At 36.5% G+C, this 16371-nt stretch overlaps 3 protein-coding genes across 4 annotated transcripts; 2 read left to right on the forward strand and 1 right to left on the reverse strand.

The window, feature by feature from the left end:
- The first annotated feature begins 7581 nt into the window (after positions 1-7581).
- On the forward strand, positions 7582-8151 carry LOC113291858. Its single transcript, XM_026541345.1, has one exon. The coding sequence runs from the start codon at positions 7582-7584 to the stop codon at positions 8149-8151; it is 570 nt and encodes a 189-aa protein (XP_026397130.1).
- Positions 7606-12699, reverse strand: LOC113290190 (pentatricopeptide repeat-containing protein At3g48810-like). Of its 2 annotated transcripts, none has more exons than XM_026539746.1 (2): positions 9746-12699; positions 7606-8630 (listed from the first exon to the last, which is right to left on the reverse strand). In XM_026539746.1, exon 1 carries the CDS (start codon positions 12611-12613, stop codon positions 10592-10594), a length of 2022 nt encoding a protein of 673 aa, XP_026395531.1. In that variant the 5' UTR covers positions 12614-12699; the 3' UTR covers positions 7606-8630; positions 9746-10591. The 2 variants fall into 2 exon arrangements, with proteins under 2 accessions (XP_026395531.1, XP_026395532.1); XM_026539747.1 differs by lacking the exon at positions 7606-8630 and adding an exon at positions 8676-9089.
- Positions 12700-12873: 174 nt separating this feature from the next.
- On the forward strand, positions 12874-15722 carry LOC113290191 (release factor glutamine methyltransferase-like). Its single transcript, XM_026539748.1, has 3 exons — positions 12874-13662; positions 14379-14624; positions 15381-15722. The coding sequence occupies exons 1-3, from the start codon at positions 12916-12918 to the stop codon at positions 15510-15512; spliced, it is 1125 nt and encodes a 374-aa protein (XP_026395533.1). The 5' UTR covers positions 12874-12915; the 3' UTR covers positions 15513-15722.
- Positions 15723-16371: the final 649 nt, after the last annotated feature.

Here is a 16371-nt window from a genome sequence, read left to right on the forward strand (position 1 = left end):
AGGCGGCGCAGTCACACATTCAACTCACAGAAACCATCATGAACTTCGAAATATGCTCAAAAGAGTAACCAATATTTTTCGAACGACTTTCCTATTAAGATCGTTACCCTATAGGTCTCGTTCTATTCCATTTTTTAGGTTTAGGTTCGCGTTTAGTTTCGTTTTCCTAAGGCGGGCAAGAAGAGAACGGTGATGAAATATGAACCCTTATCTTGTATGGCCAGTCCTTGCCCTTTACTAGGAAATTAAAGCATCCGTTTTCAAGTCCTCAGCATATATGCAAACGAAAGAATACAGTAACTCGCTGACAGAGGATTCGCGAGTGTTTCGACAAACTTACCTCTCGTTCCAGACGGGGGATGAACCGCTGAAGTCGACTCGGGCCACAACTCCAATGTCATGTACGAACCCGAGGGGCCGAGGTGATATCGTAATCATCGTCCTTCTCTGCAAACAGTTTAATATTTAATACTACCCTTCCGTAGGGTTTAAAACTAAAAGAATGTCCAAGTCCAAAGTCCAAAAGAAAAGGAAAGTCTAAAAAAAATATAATAATAATAAAAAGAATGTCTCTCTTTTTTTTAATAAAAACAAAAAAAAAAAATCTTATTTCACTCCTTTCGCTTTGTCTTTTACTCCAAGTCTTTAATTATTCACCAAAGCTTTGGCAAAATTTTCTTTCGCTCCCAATTCTAAAATCTGTAAGGAAAAGACAAAAACCCAAAAATGTAAAGAAGAACAAATAAAATAAAAACAAATAAAAACCTTAAAAAAATATCTAAAAACTCTAGCCTAAAGACAAGTCCGCGTCGGCGGCGCCAAAATATTGATGTGTTTTCAAAGTTGTTGTAGATAGTGATAAAAGGATTGTTTTAAGACTTGTGAAGGCAATGAATTTTAGACTTAATAAAACTTAAAATAAATAAAACTTAACACAAAATTGTTTTCAAGATATGAGAAATAACTAAGACATTGATTCCACTATTATGCATGAATAAATTATGGTAAATAATCCAAAACTCTAATTATCTTTTAAGTCCCTTCTTTCTTAATTCACATATAATCAGGGAAACTCTCAAAAATTAATTGTATCCGCTAAGCATAGATTATCTAAACAAAGCATAACCTATCTAATTGAATCACAACTAATGACGAAAATTATGCAAACAATCTAAAACTCTGCAAAAGCAGTGATGGAGTGAATTATAAATTATAAATTAGAGAAAATAAAATAGTTATCAATTATTCATGCGTAAATAGCTTCCTCATTTCCTTGGTTATGGGAGAATTAGCTCATCATCATGTTGGAAACACGCTCAAGATTCATTTTTATTTCTCAAAGGAGGTGTACAAATGATGAAATGGAGAAAAACTATTAAAAACAGTATTTGCAACAGTTATACGTGTTGCAAACCGAGATGTTACAAAGAACGATAAAAGATTTCTGTCGTTGTCACTGTAGCAAATAAGTCTGCTGCAGATGTACGACCCTCAGTTGTGAGTCGTTACCACTGTTGATAAACGACTGTCTTGGTCGGTCCGTTCTTCGTGTTCTTCAGAAATGCAGTAGCAGAAAATGGCAGCTCTGCAATTTTGGTGTTTAAGCTCTGTGGTGTTCTAAAACCTCCGAAACTCTCCCTCCTGGTCTCTGCTATTCCAGAAACTATTTATAACCCAACAGCCTCAAAATATCACGCAATAACTTCATCGAATTCTCCATTACTCGGCATTGATGAAAAATATTCTTGGGAATATTTTTCTTCCACTTTTAGATCTTCCACGCGTATACAGCTACGGAATCTTCCTCATTTATCTTCTCCACGCTTCTGCAGAAACCCAGCTCAATTCAAACACGATCAGCACACGTTTAACCACGCTGTAATCCCGTGGATATCTTCTTCCGCGTACGTGCTGCCCTGTTTTCTTCTCACGGATTTTTCAACCAAATTTGATCGAAAAAAACACCCATACCAGATTTTTTATGACATATCACGTCTACCCATTAAGTTTCAGCCTTTTAGTCTACCCAGAACTCCTTCAAGAATCGATCGAAAGTTACACATTTGAGAATAAAATTTTCCCGCCAAAACGAATTTTTGAAATGTTGAAGATGGTGTCCCCCTAACCAAACTGGGGGTGCGAATAGCAGGTTCCCAACTGAGGTGCCCCTTATCCAAATTGAGGGTGCCTTTAGTACTTTTCTCCGGGAGTCCAAATAGCACTTTTTGAGCAAATTTTTCCACACAAGTGTATTTCTCTAAAAGCACCTACAAACACACAAAGCATCAAAATTAGTACAAAAATCAAGCACTAACAATAGAGACATTGAGTACAATTTAGACACAAAAATGTGTCTATTAATATCTAACCACCTATTGATGTAAGCATTTAGTGTGTTCGCACATTTGTGTATAAATCCATGTGCCGGAAACCAAGTGCGTGCATATGTGTGCATGTGGTATTAGTTAAGGAGACAGGTTGGGTATGCGTACCCATACGCACACTGGCGGAAGTTCACGTCCGTGAAATTCTTCTGGGTTTGAAGTTTACGAACTCAAAAACCAGTCAGCTTAGGTACGTGTACCTGTACGCATACTGGCGGAACTTTTTTCACCCGAAAAAGTCTGCTGAGTTTGGAAACTAAAACCAACTCAAAATCTGGTAGTCTAGGTACGCATACCCGTACGCGTACCCAAGCTGGTTATTTCTCAAATCGGTAGTTCATGGACTTAAAACAATAAACTATAAGGAATGCAAACTTTGCAAACCGTGGGTATATTGTTCATGAATTGATTCAAATGAATCAAACCGATTTTGTTTTATTTGTGTCTATGTATAAATACCTAAGCAATTGAACAACTCTTGAACTAGTTCTTATGAGTCATTTGAACTAGTTCTGAGAAAGATGAATACGGTTGATATGAAAGCACTAATATGGCTAACCATTGGTCAACCATTTGTGAACCAACCAATGTACATGTTTAGGTACGGTTACTCAAACCTAAATGAATACATTTCATTTGTGTGTGACAAGCTAAGTTTCGATCTAACGGTTGAAAGATATTATCTTGGATAAGTCAGGTTTTTCATATAATGGTGGATATTGAATGTTTGTTACCAAGGTAACCTAGATTGCAAACCCTGATTTGAAAACTATATAAGGAAACGTCTAGCAACTGTGCAAAACTAATCCCCACACCTCCTGTGTGATACTAGTTGGTTTGCTAGAGTCGATTCTCCTTTAATCGTAGGTTTCTTCTCGAGACCCTGTGGATTAACGACTAGAAGACTTCATTGGGATTGTGAAGCCAGAAGAAAATATTTCTCTTGTAGTTGAGCGATCTGATCTTGCCATTTTCTATCGTACGAGTTCAATTGGAATAATTGACTTGAGATTATGTCTCCGATAGGGCAAGATAAAAAGAAATCATAAACATCTTCGTCTCATCGTTTGTGATTCCGCAATATATAGTTTCGCTACCATATGATTTAGCTCATTGTGAGGTGATTGATAATACTAGGCTGTTCTTCGGGAATATAAGTCTGGTTTATCAACTGGTTCTTGTTCACCTTGATTTTTATCAAAAGACATAACAAAACTTTTAGATTTATCTGTGGGAGACAGATTTATTTATCTTTATAGACTTTTCTGTGTGATACGGATTTTTTAATTAAAGTCTTCGACTTTGGGTCGTAGAAACTCTTAGTTGTGGGTGAGATCAGCTAAGGGAATCAAGTGCGTAGTATCCTGCTGGGATCCGAGACGTAAGGAGCGCAACTGTACCTTGAATAAGTGTGAGATTGATTAGGGTTCAACTACAGTCCATACCGAAGTTAGCTTGTAGTAGGCTAGTGTCTGTAGCGGCTTAATACAGTGTGGTGTTCAATCCGGACTAGGTCCCGGGGTTTTTCTGCATTTGCGGTTTCCTCGTTAACAAAACTTCTGGTGTCTATGTTGTTTCTATTCTGCATTATATTTTGTTATATAATTGAAATATCACAAGTTGTGCGTTTGTATCGATCAACTGTGAAATCCAATCTTTGGTTGTTGATTGGAAATTGATTGATCCTTGGATATTGGTCTTTGGTACCATCCAAGTTTATTATCATTGTATTTGATAAAGACTCGCAGATTTCTGTTTGCGAGTCTGGCTGTATATTTGATTCTTTAGAAAGTATATTAACTCCTTAGAAAGTATATTGGAGTTAGTCCATACAGATTGCTAATCAAATCAAGAGAGAAATATTAACTCCTCGATATAATTTTCTCTAGGTTGATTCTGGCTGTCTAGTTGATTCTTTAGAAAGTATATTGGAGTTAGTCCATACAGATTGCTAATCGAATTATTGGGTGAGGTTGTTAGACCCCCACTTTTTCAATTATGAATAATACTACTAGTCGGCTATCATACTGACTACAAAATGAAATGCGTGTCTCGAGATAAATTTGTAAGATAAAAAAAGTTTATTATTTATAGAACAATGTAGTTTGGACACCAAGGATTTTCCATAAACGGAAATATTAAAATATATACAATGAATAAAAATTCCCGGTTTTGTCTAATTTCAACCAATATCCATAGATTTGCTTTACTTACTAAGAAAGCATAGACATATAAATTCGAAAACTAAATAAAAGATTCTCAACTATTTTGGCCCGGGATCTCATGTGGAGTATCAAAGCATATATTTAAACAATAAATACATATGATTTTAAAACATGTTCAAATATTCATAATGTTGACATTGTGAACTTTCCTAAATAGCAACTCTTATTCAGATATCTATGTAAACCCTAAAGTGTATACATAAACCGGAAATACAATTGTTATTAGGGATCCGTCCTGCAAGTGATACCCAAGATAAGGATCGGTCCAGCAAAAGATCCTTGGGATTCTTTTAACTATGAAACAAGTTTTCTCAAGTATACTTCCTTAAACTCATGTAATTAAACACAGTTTTCTAGGCATGAAATCAATCCAAAGTTTAACACACAGTCTAGTAAATAATTATAAGGATAGTACATGTCGCATATATGAAGTTCAAAAGGTAAACATTATACTTCATATTCCAAAATACCAAAATTGTAGCACAACTTGTATATTCTTCCTTGATACGTTGACCATACTATAATGGTTAGGTCATTATTACTAGAGATGCATATACATAAAAATTCGTATGTTATGTTTTCAATATAAACGAGTTGAAAGCAATGTAGATAGAAATGGAAAGAATTCAAGTGTGTACTAGTAACCTCGAACAAAAGGATGATGTGTTCATTGATGTCGATACGTTTTCATGTTCTTCAGAGTAACACGAGTTTGTCTCAACAATTCTGGATTTCCTAGTCTAACCATAGTTTAATCTAGTAATCTAATTAAAAAACTCAAGTTTTAAAACCAAATATACCAAACTTGACATACCAACGCGTGGTGGCTTCAACCGAGTAATTCTCTAACACATATGAATTCCCATACATAGTTCATTATCTTGAGTTGCTTCACCGTTGTGAATGCTTCTAATATCAACTACTCTCGATCATAACTCGAAATAACAAAGGACTAAATCAATTTCAATAACCAACTCAGTTATCGATTATCCAAATCAATCTTTAGGGCAATGATAAAGCATAGTAAATTATCTTCCGTTTATATCAATAAACTCATTTGGTCATAGATCAAACCAAGATAATAATAATTTAAATAATCAATCTCATGAGGCTCGCTGGTAGGCTAGCACGACAACCTGTTAAAGTAATGTAGTAGTGCAATGTTGGAGCTTAGATTGTTAAGCTTCCAACTATTTTCTTGTACTAATACTGTTAATAAATTATTGATTAAAATCAATCTCATTGAACAAGCTTCATCCAAGCAACTTCATGCAACTAAAAAGTTTGTTCGATCTCTCTATAAGGCTTATGTTTATCAAGATAAGTAGTCAGTGGATCCGTATGCAAGAAGTAACACAAAGATCCGAACCAAAAAGAAAAATATCCAGACTTCCATTATAATCTTAAAAATAAGTCCTGTAAGCAAACTTGATTCCACTATTGATCAACACATGCAGAACGAAGTCTGTTAAATTTAATTGATCAACAGTTTTATCAACAAATATAGAATTGCTCATATTTATTGTAGTCAGTTTGTATCATAAGAGAAAGACTATTGGAAAACAAGTTTGATCTATCAAGGATAACTACAATTTTAGTATTTTACCAAATAAATAATCAATAAAAACTAAAAAACATTATGATCTAGTTTCCCACTAATGAACTACTAAATGATTTTTTTTTATCCTAAAGAAGAATTTAAACGAAAGGTACGCAAGATGTTTCACCTAATCAGATTACTTATATCTTTTAAAAACTCGGATTCCCACATGATTCATTAAGATGTATGTTCAAAGGATAAGTTTGTACGAATACAAGAAACCACTATCTATAGTGTTATGACCAGGAGTTGTTTGGAAAACAAGATACTACTAACTTCGGAAATCCTTAAAATATGCAATGAATGTTTGTTTTCGAAATTAGCAAATACCAATTATATTCCAACTCATAAACTAATATATCTCATAGATAACAACCAATATTATCTAACATACATCCATGTACTTACTAATGTAGTAACCGGAAATATATAGATCTCTGGGATATGATAAGCATATAATTCGATACCAAAATATGAATTGAATTAATATAGTAACTAGAGATATGCAGATCTCTGAGATATAGTAAGCATATAATTCGATACCAAAATAGGTACTAAAAATTAAAATTGGCCATAAAAAGTCGACGATATTAATTTAAAGATCATGACTACTCTTTTACATCCTTAGGGTACCAATTTATAAATTAAGATGACTTTTCTGAAAATATTCAATATCGTTGACTTAATGAAAAGTCATCATAGTCGTAATTCAGTATCTTACAATCAAAAAAGAATAATTAACTCATAATTAAGCAAGACTCTAAATAAGATTCCTAACTAAAAAGGGATAGTTTTATCGTTTAAAAAAGAAACATGGTTGAGGGGAATTAGAAGATTCTACGTATAGGGGACACCCCACAAATTGCCATTTAAAAAGAAACATTGTTAAAGGGAATTAGAAGGTTCCACATGAAGGTGACATCCCACAAATTTGCCGTTTTAAAAGAAACATGGTCAAGGGAAATTAGAAGGTTCCACATAAAGGGGACACCCCACAAATTAGGGAGCACTTACCATAACAGTCGACATAGTTTTTCAATGCGGATTATTGCAGTCGACATGATTTTACATTGACTTACTATGCCGACTATTACAGTAACATATCCCTCAATTTGTTAGGAAGTCTCTTCTGATATGGATTCGTTTAGACTTTAGATAAATGACGCCATTTTGTCGCTCCCATTTAATCCACAGAGGATGATCTGAAATGGAAAATATTTTGGAATGATTTTCAGAGATAAATTTTTGAAAATAATTTGGTTACCAATCAAGAGATTCTCATCAATTTCTTTCCTAAACAAAATTTTCTTTTGCATTAGCTGAATCGTATTTAATAAAAACCGTGTACAAAGCCGAACTTCACTTCTCAACTATGGCTTCATTCCTTGCCAGGGTCTCCTCTATGGCTGTTCTTGTTTTCATTATGTTTCTAACATCTCATCAAACTCTATCAAAGAAGTTCGTCAATGCAGATGAGAAATTATTCAGAGAATTATGCAGCAAAGCCAAAGACGAAGGAACGTGCATTCAGTGTGTCAAAGGCGGTAAATGGAGTGCTGATGTGGATGCAATCGGGATAGCTATCATTCTAATGGACTGTGCAAATTTTCATGGCGCCTGCTTGGTACAGAATTTTACTATATTGGCTTCTCAAGCTACAGATGAACGTGTAAAGAACAGCCTGCTGGAATGCAAAGCCCTGATGTCTGCTGTACAAGATTTCCAGTCTGTGAAAGATAGTCTTTATCGTCAAGATTACTTCGATGGATACTTAGGCATGTCCATGTACGCACAATATGGTGCCTTATGCCGTTCAAAACATGTCATAGATGAGCTTGGACCAGAAAAAGTGCCATGGCAAGTGTTTGATGGGATTACTGTGTGGGTGAATCTTTCTGAGGCTGCTTTAAAAATTATCGAACCATACTACCAACCCAGCTAGTTATGTACAAAAATATTGATTTATGTTCCAAATAAAAAATGTGGATTGATGTGGTTGAATTGTTCCTATATAAATTGTTTCAAAATAAAAATCGTACCGGGTGGCCATATTGTTTCTGTACTCTTTTCTCTGCAGATGTCTGAGGAACTGAGGGGCAGTAAAATGCAATCTGAGACGCTGATCGACCTCTTTTCTTTACAACATCTTGACAAAAGCTGCCACGGAAGGTAATATGTCGAGGAAAACATACATCTGCAAGCCCAGCTTGACATTTTAGGCGTCAGTATAGGTGGTGACATATGGAGAATCGTGATCCCCCCATGAACCTTGCGAGCGGTTTCCCTTATTTGAACAAATCCTAGTTGCACACCATCATAGACGCTGATCTCAGGTGCAAAAGATGATGGGCCTACAGAGCAGGTTACGAAGAAAGATCGATCAATCCAGCTGTAACGCACAAATTTACCATCTTTGATGTTCTGCAGATTCAAAAAGCATGACCTTAGTGAACTGATTGATAAATTGCAAAAAAGCAAACAAAAGCAAATGAATACACCTAACTAAATGAGAAGAACAAAAAAAAATGCTGGATCCATCTATATAGACGAAAACATAGAACTAGTACCCTGGAAATAATCAGAACAAAAAGAAGTATAGAAACCAACGCCACCTAGCTAAATACTGAACATATACTGTATACAGTTTATGTGACAGTCGACATCATGTTCTAGAAAAACATCTTAACCCCCACCCACAGATCCAGGTGAATCATTATTAAGTAGAGAACATAGGTAATAGTGAATTTTTTGTCAAAGCCTGTAAAAAGAAGGGAGATAGACATAAAGGTTCTTTAAACACAGAATCCAAACCCGCTACTGGTGGCTACGGCAAGGGAGATAGCCTGGACATTCCCAATAGCAGGAGAAGATCTTCCTGCCCTGCGGAAAGAAAATAGCATAATTCCATTATAAGGACTCCGGCCAGAAGTAATACCAGTTGGCTAGGCTAAAATCCCTTTGACATAACAGAGAAGTTCCTAAGAATTGCTGTGACTTGATAGGGAGATAATACAGAATAAAATAATTTACTTAGTAGTCAGGCAGAGATACCACAAAGCAAACGGTTTTGGATCTCTAGATACCTACGATAGATCTTGAGAACCCGTATTCCACTAGGGGGACAAAGGGTCCTTAAGTGTGGCGTAGAGGAGGATACTCAAAAATCAAAATTGCCAACATAGTCAGAATGTGACAAATATGAGAGTTAATACCCAAAATTCCATTGAAGCACCGGTAGTTGAGCGATTTCTATATTTAAAAATCTGAGCATTTCTAATTTGAACGCTATAAGTTGTTTGAATAGGAAGTGATGTTGTCGTATGTAGTATCAGAGGCTATGTACTACTCAAAAGGGAGACACTGCTAATTCATTTTGTACCTCATTTAAAGAAATTACTAATCTGATAGAGGGCCAACCAATTTTAAGCAAATATTGGGTGATCTGTAGTTACTAGATGTAATTTGTAAGGTACTCGTCATTTGGTTCGTGAAGGTAAATGAAAGGAATTTGGAAGAAAGTACATGGTCCAACTTACCAAGCACAGCATCTCCTGGAGTTGTTGATTGTAGCTGTGATGATGATGATGTTAAAGCTGCACTCTTAATTGACAAAGAAAAACTATGAAAAGGAACAAGTTGTGCCAGATGCAGTCGTTTTCTTTGCTTCTGAAGTTTAGGAGCTTGGCGCTAATGAAATAATGTACTTAGAAGCATAAATAGATGGTGTACAAGCAGCGGAGTCGTTTGGAGAGAAAAGAAGCCGAGCAGGGGAGGCATGTGCTATGTTTACTGAACATCTGAACTCCAATTTCAGCGCTTGCTTTGAAAACAAATCAGATGCAAGGAACAACGTCTGTGCAAACATCAATCTCATCTTCTCACAAATTCCTGATAGTATGTTGAGCACTATGCTTCACCCAGAATATTTTCTACCAAGTGAATCAATCCAGAAAAGCCCAGTGCGCAGAATACACTGGATGCTAACACATTCCATGTAGCAACAGTAGGGGAAAGCCTTTCTTTCAACAACTCATCAAGATAAAACAATGGTTCTTCCAAATTAAGCACTTCACAGAGACCATATATAAGACTTGTGTATGTAAATAACTCGTGGTTGCACCTGCGGCCATTCTTTCCTGATGCAGTCATTTCCTTCTGAAGTATAAGAGATTGTCGCTGATGAAATAATGACCTCAGAAGCAGAATAGATGGTGTAGAAGCAGCGGAGCAACTTGCCAAGAACAGACTTGGAGCATGGGAAGCAGGTGTTGTACTTGCTGACACATATGAGCTCCAACTTGATTTGGAAAAATTCAGATGCACAGGACAATGTCTGTACCAAAATCATTCTCATGTTCTCACAAAACCCGGTACCCTGAGCATTATTCATCACCTAGGATATTCTCCACCAAGGGAATCGATCCGGAAAAGTCCATTGTTTTGAAAACACTGCGCATTAACACATTCCACGTAGCACTATTAGGGGAAAGCCCTTCTTTCAACAACTTATCAAGATATATCATAGCTTCTTCCGAACTACAAATTTCACAGAGACCATATATAAGACTTGTATATGTAACTATGTCGCGGTTGCACCCTTGTTCAGTCATTCCTTCCATCAATTTAAGAGCATCACTAACATTACCTTGCTTGGAGTAGGCGTGAATAAAAGTGTTAAAGGTTATTGTGTCGGGATGAATCCCCGTAACAACCATTCTCCCAAAATATTGTGCGGCCTCATCAACCATACCAGCGGTGGATAGACCATAAATCATGGTATTATAAGTTACTAAATTGAAATCGATTCCCCTTGTCATCATGTCCTTAACAAGCCGGAAAGCTTCTTCAAAATTGCCTTCCTTGTTAAGACCATCCAGCAGCTCATTGAATGTTGTGGCATTAGGTGAACAGTCAGAGCCATGTTTTTCCATTTCATCAAACACTTCCATGGCCCAGTCTACTCTTTTGCTGCTACATAATCCTTTTATGAGTGTGTTAAATGTTACTGTATTAGGAGGGCAATCCTCCAATTTCATATTCTCAATAAGGAAGTAGGCTTGGTTGAACATACGCCTCCTACAAAGGGCATCCACCATGCAGGTAAACGCCACAATATTAGGGCGACAACCACATGTTACCATTCTATTCCACATCTTGGCTGCACCATCCAAGTCCCCTGACTTCCCTAACCCATCAATAAGAGTAGTATAGGTTCTAACATTTGGAGAGATGCCACTAACCTCCATTTGATCAAAAAAAGATAGGGCCATATCAAGATTTTCATTGATGCATAAACCATGAAGAACTGTATTATAGGTCACAACATTTGGATCACAACCTTCTCCAGCCATTCGATCCCACACATCAAGAGCTTCATGCACTGCTCCTTTCCTGAAAAACCCATTCATCAAAGAAGTAAAAGTACGAATATTAGGTTGACATCCTCTCACAAACATTTGAGCCAAAACAACAAGAGCCTGATCAACATCCATCGTATTAGAGAGAGCATCTATAATAGTAGTGTATGTGATCACGTTAGGGACAATTTCCCTACTCATCATTTCATCTAACAAAATGAATGCCTCCTTGATATCCAAATGCCTGCAAAACCCATTAATCAAAGCATTATAAGCGGGCACAATTGGATTAACCCTGGCTATGAGTTCCCTCGCTTCCTTTAACCTTCCAAGCTTGCATAAAGAAGATACAATAGTAGTATAGCTCACATCATCAGGAGAACAACCTTTCTTGGACATTTCCACAAGCAACCCATGTGCACCATCAACTCGGTTATTCTTGCACAATGCCTTGAGAAGAATGTTATACGTGAAAACATTAAGCTCCACGCCATCTTTCTTCATGTTATTATAAATCGGTATAATCATTTGAAACTTATTCTCGTTAAGCAACGCATCCAAAACATGATTATAAATCTTAACAGTCGGTTTACAATCGAAATCTCGTATCCTATAAAATGTCTTTAAAGCTTGCTCAGCTAAACCAGCTCGCTTATAAGAATCAATAACACTAATAAATATATCTTCAGAACAACTAATCCCTTCTAACTTCATTTGCTGTAATAAGTACTGAACACCATCCAAAAATTCCTTTTCTTGACCTAATTTATCAATCATGGTTTTGTATGTTAAATGAGTGTGTTTAAAAAAGGGGACTTCAGCATCCCCACCATTGGCAACAGACTTGAAGTATGCTAATGCTACCATCATATCTTTCTCATGATTCAAACGTTTTACAACATGATACTCATTCTGGGGTGGATTACTAATCTTTTCTGTATTCAGGATTGTTTTAGGGATTGCTTGTGTTTGTGTATTGAGGAGAAATGATATTTTTTGAGGTTTTCTAACTTTCAGTAGCAGTGAACATCCCTCTTTCAAATGCATATTCAAAACTAGATAACAATAGACTGATTCAGGGTTCAGAGGTTCTTACCTGTTCTGTTCCCTTCCCTTCTGCTGCCTATACTCCAACCCCTGAGACAACAAAGAAGACACCCCCTAGAAAAAGGAAAAGTGTCGCTGGCCATGACAGGTACGGCCCGTTAAAGTTTTGACCCTTCAAGTGGCCATGACCGGCCCGTTAAAGTTTTGACCATTTCATGTCATCTATCATCATCATTTCTAAGGTTTTTCCATTTCTCCATGGAAACTTTGAGTAGAGACCAGTAAAGAGGAACACTAAACAGATGATTCTAAGTGGATTTCCAAGGTTTATCCGGTTTAGAGTCTCACCATTATCTCAGAATTTGAAACAACCCAAGAATAATCTTCAAACTCTTTCTCATTCAACTTATCACCATGGAATTGTTTCATGTTTATCTACAATTCCATCGAAACCCATATCTTCAAGCCAGCTTCAAATTCCGATGTTTTTAAGAGAACCCATTTACTCTGCAACTGTATCAGACTTGGAGAAATGGAAGAATTGGGCAAAAACCCTAGTTTATTCAGTTGGGTCTAAGTTCTTGGAAATTGATAATGGACCTGAAGTTAATACCTTGTGTAGAGAAATTCAATGGTTAATAGAAGATGTGGTAGTTGAAGAGCAAAGGGTTTCAACTGAAGAGAAAGTTGTCAAGTTAAGAACTGAAATGGATCAGCTTTACTTTCTATGGAAACAGAGGATTGAAATGAGAAGACCTTTTCAATACATAGTGGGGTGTGAGCATTGGAGGGATTTGATTTTGTGTGTTCAAGAAGGGGTTTTGATTCCAAGACCTGAGACTGAAAAGATTGTGGAGTTGGTTCAGGAAGTGGTTGCAAAAGATAATGGTTTAAGTGAGGGTTTGTGGGCTGATTTAGGAACTGGTAGTGGTGCACTTGCTATTGCAATTGTGAAGGTTTTGGGGACTCAGGGAAACGTCATTGCGACGGATTTGAGTCCAATTGCTGCATCTGTAGCTGAATTCAATGTCAAGAGGTACGATTTGCAGGTTAGTCGTTGTTAATTCATTCCGGTTTGAATTTTGATTCATTATACAATTTTTGCAATCTTATTGTCTTAGTAATGTCGTATGTTTAGCTAGTAATCCGAAGATGTCTATAACACAAATAATAATGAGAGCATCTGCATGTTCTCGAAAATGTACGGGGCTTTAGAAATTTTATATTATGCTTCGTAAATCAGCAGTGATTTGGTTATAAATTTCCTAGCAGTCTCTTCTCATGGGGATGTGGAAACTTATGTTAAAGAAATTAGTCATGTCTAACAAGTGTTCCAGTATGTGAAACTTCGAGTAAATTCTATGAAGACAGAGACCATCCTCACCATGTGCATCTCCCTCAGTTTTAGACCAAAAAGAAGCCACTATGGTAAGTTTTGAGGTACACAAATGAGAGAAATCCACATGGGTCTCAAGGACTTCTGCGTGGAATAGTCTGGACGGACCTTCAATGTCTGTTCGAACTTCTAAATTAGACTAATACTGTATCTAAGTCACTTGACATCATGTGAAAACTACCTCAGTTTGTTTGTTGACCCAAATCATGAAATAATCTTTTTTCTTCTGACGAATGTTCACGTACTATCAACAAAAAAGGAATGATGCAGATGATTTATGCATACCCCAAAGATTTTCAATTTTGTCAAGTGTCATTTTCTTCAAATGAAGCGTCTAAGACATCATCTACGTGTGAATGTGCTTTTCAGGATAAAGTTGAGATAAGGCAAGGATCTTGGTTAGAACCACTGGAGGATCTTAAAGGAAAACTTGCAGGCTTTATTAGTAACCCGCCATACATACCAAGTGACCAAATTTTTGGGCTTCAAGCTGAAGTAGGTAAACACGAACCAAGACTTGCACTAGATGGGGGTGAAAATGGCATGGATGATCTTCTTCATCTCTGTGAAGGAGCTACTTCCATGTTGAAGCCTGGTGGGTTTTTTGCTTTCGAGGTACGCATCTTTTCTTCATATTTATTTACAATTGATCTGTTTCCCCTTGTTTCCATGTTGAAATTTCTGGTGCGGTAGGCCCTTCCCCTAATTTCTTGTCGCGAACATGCTTTCTACCAACAAGGACTAGATTAAGATGGCTGATCTATAAATCTGCATTTTAGGTATTGAGTTATGGAGTCTGAACATCCAACTGTAGTATTAGCTACTATAAGTTCACAACGACTTCTTGTAATCTGTAATGCACATCATATTTTTGGTACACTCTATGACTATCACTGTCAATTAGACAATTGAACACTTCAGGAGGAATATACAAATACTGCTTCAAGAGAAAACGAAGGATAAATGTCAGTGTTCATTGAGTCTCCATTCTCTTTTAATCTACCAAAATTACCAAGTAGAGATTACATTTGATTGTCAAGATGTTAAGAGGGTTTTCTTTAATAAAGAGGCCACCAATGTAGGCGTCTATGATATTTTCTGGCAATTAACTCTAGCGAGTGGAACTGTGCGAGTATAAATAAAATTGGCCAGTGAAATTTGAGAGTTAAAGAACATCTTCCAAGTGGTTTTCCTTTTCAGATTATACTAGGTCTGTTCTGTATCTAATGTCAGGTTATCGCTGAAGTTACTAGTGCAATGCTTAAGACTAATTAAAAGCATTCTTGATTTTTATCAGATTAGTTTCCTTGCAATATCAGTACACATTATGCACATTCGTTAGACTTACTTTGTCCATTTCTAACTTTGCAGACAAATGGTGAAAAACAATCCAAATTTCTTGTAAATTTCATGATGAACCATCCAGAAAGCATATTTCAAGATGTCAGAATAGTAGCTGATTTTGCTGGTATTGAACGTTTCGTTACCGGATTCTGCCAGTAAGAATGTTATAACTTTCTGTCTGTGTTATTTGCTGGCTAGGTTACAACGTCAATTGCTTTCACATTATGTGTATCAGGATAGGCTTACACAATTTTAGATTCTTTTGTATTTTTCTCGATTCCTCTTGAAAGTAGGCATTAACTGTGGGATATTGTGATATGTACCGTTTTCAGTCTTAAGATATAGATTACAGAGAAAATGTTTCAAGCATTTGAAAATTTTGTATTTTCATCTGGAGCAATCTATTGGAGTATAAAAATGTCTGTACAATTTCATAAAGTGTACAGGAAACAGTTGACGGAATCCTTCAACCTCTGAAATTTTTTTGGGCACTTTGTACTGTGGAACTTGCTTGATTATCATCTTGACACTTATGATTGCTTGAATTCTCCAAAGATGGCAGGTCAAATTGGCATCCTTGCTAATGTTGTGTGGTTTTTAAGCATTATAAACTAGTGTATATTTGTGGTTAAATTGTTTACCAGCGATCCCAGCTTTGACTCTGCAGCACAGCAGCAATCCAAAACTTGCCAAACAATCCCAACTTTGTCCCAGAAGTTAGAAGTTACCCCATTATCTGAAATCTGTCTGGTGGCCGAAAATGCACTCTGCAATCTGCATAGCCTCCAACATCTACCACTATATGGTCGTGTGAGTCTAAAATGTATGTTGTGGGAAGAAAAAAAATTACCACTATGAAAAACTTGTCTCGTGATCTAAATTTATTGATGAATAGACCTGAAATACAAATGTCATTTTGAATTTGATTTGAAATATGCATCGTCAGTTCGTCACCCAAATTTTCAACGTGACGCACGAAGTGTGTGAGTAACCCAAAATGCATCGGCAGCCTCAGATT

Source organism: Papaver somniferum, chromosome 6 (assembly GCF_003573695.1).
Source record: "Papaver somniferum cultivar HN1 chromosome 6, ASM357369v1, whole genome shotgun sequence".
NCBI lineage: Eukaryota > Viridiplantae > Streptophyta > Magnoliopsida > Ranunculales > Papaveraceae > Papaver > Papaver somniferum.

Coding starts and splice junctions, on each gene's coding strand:
- LOC113291858 (XM_026541345.1), top strand. CDS start 7,582: ATGGCTTCATTCCTTGCCAGGGTCTCCTCTATGGCTGTTCTTGTTTTC.
- LOC113290191 (XM_026539748.1), top strand. CDS start 12,916: ATGATTCTAAGTGGATTTCCAAGGTTTATCCGGTTTAGAGTCTCACCA. Junction 13,663..14,378: donor TCAAGAGGTACGATTTGCAG/GTTAGTCGTTGT, acceptor TGTGCTTTTCAG/GATAAAGTTGAGATAAGGCA. Junction 14,625..15,380: donor GTGGGTTTTTTGCTTTCGAG/GTACGCATCTTT, acceptor CTAACTTTGCAG/ACAAATGGTGAAAAACAATC.
- LOC113290190 (XM_026539746.1), bottom strand. CDS start 12,613: ATGCATTTGAAAGAGGGATGTTCACTGCTACTGAAAGTTAGAAAACCT.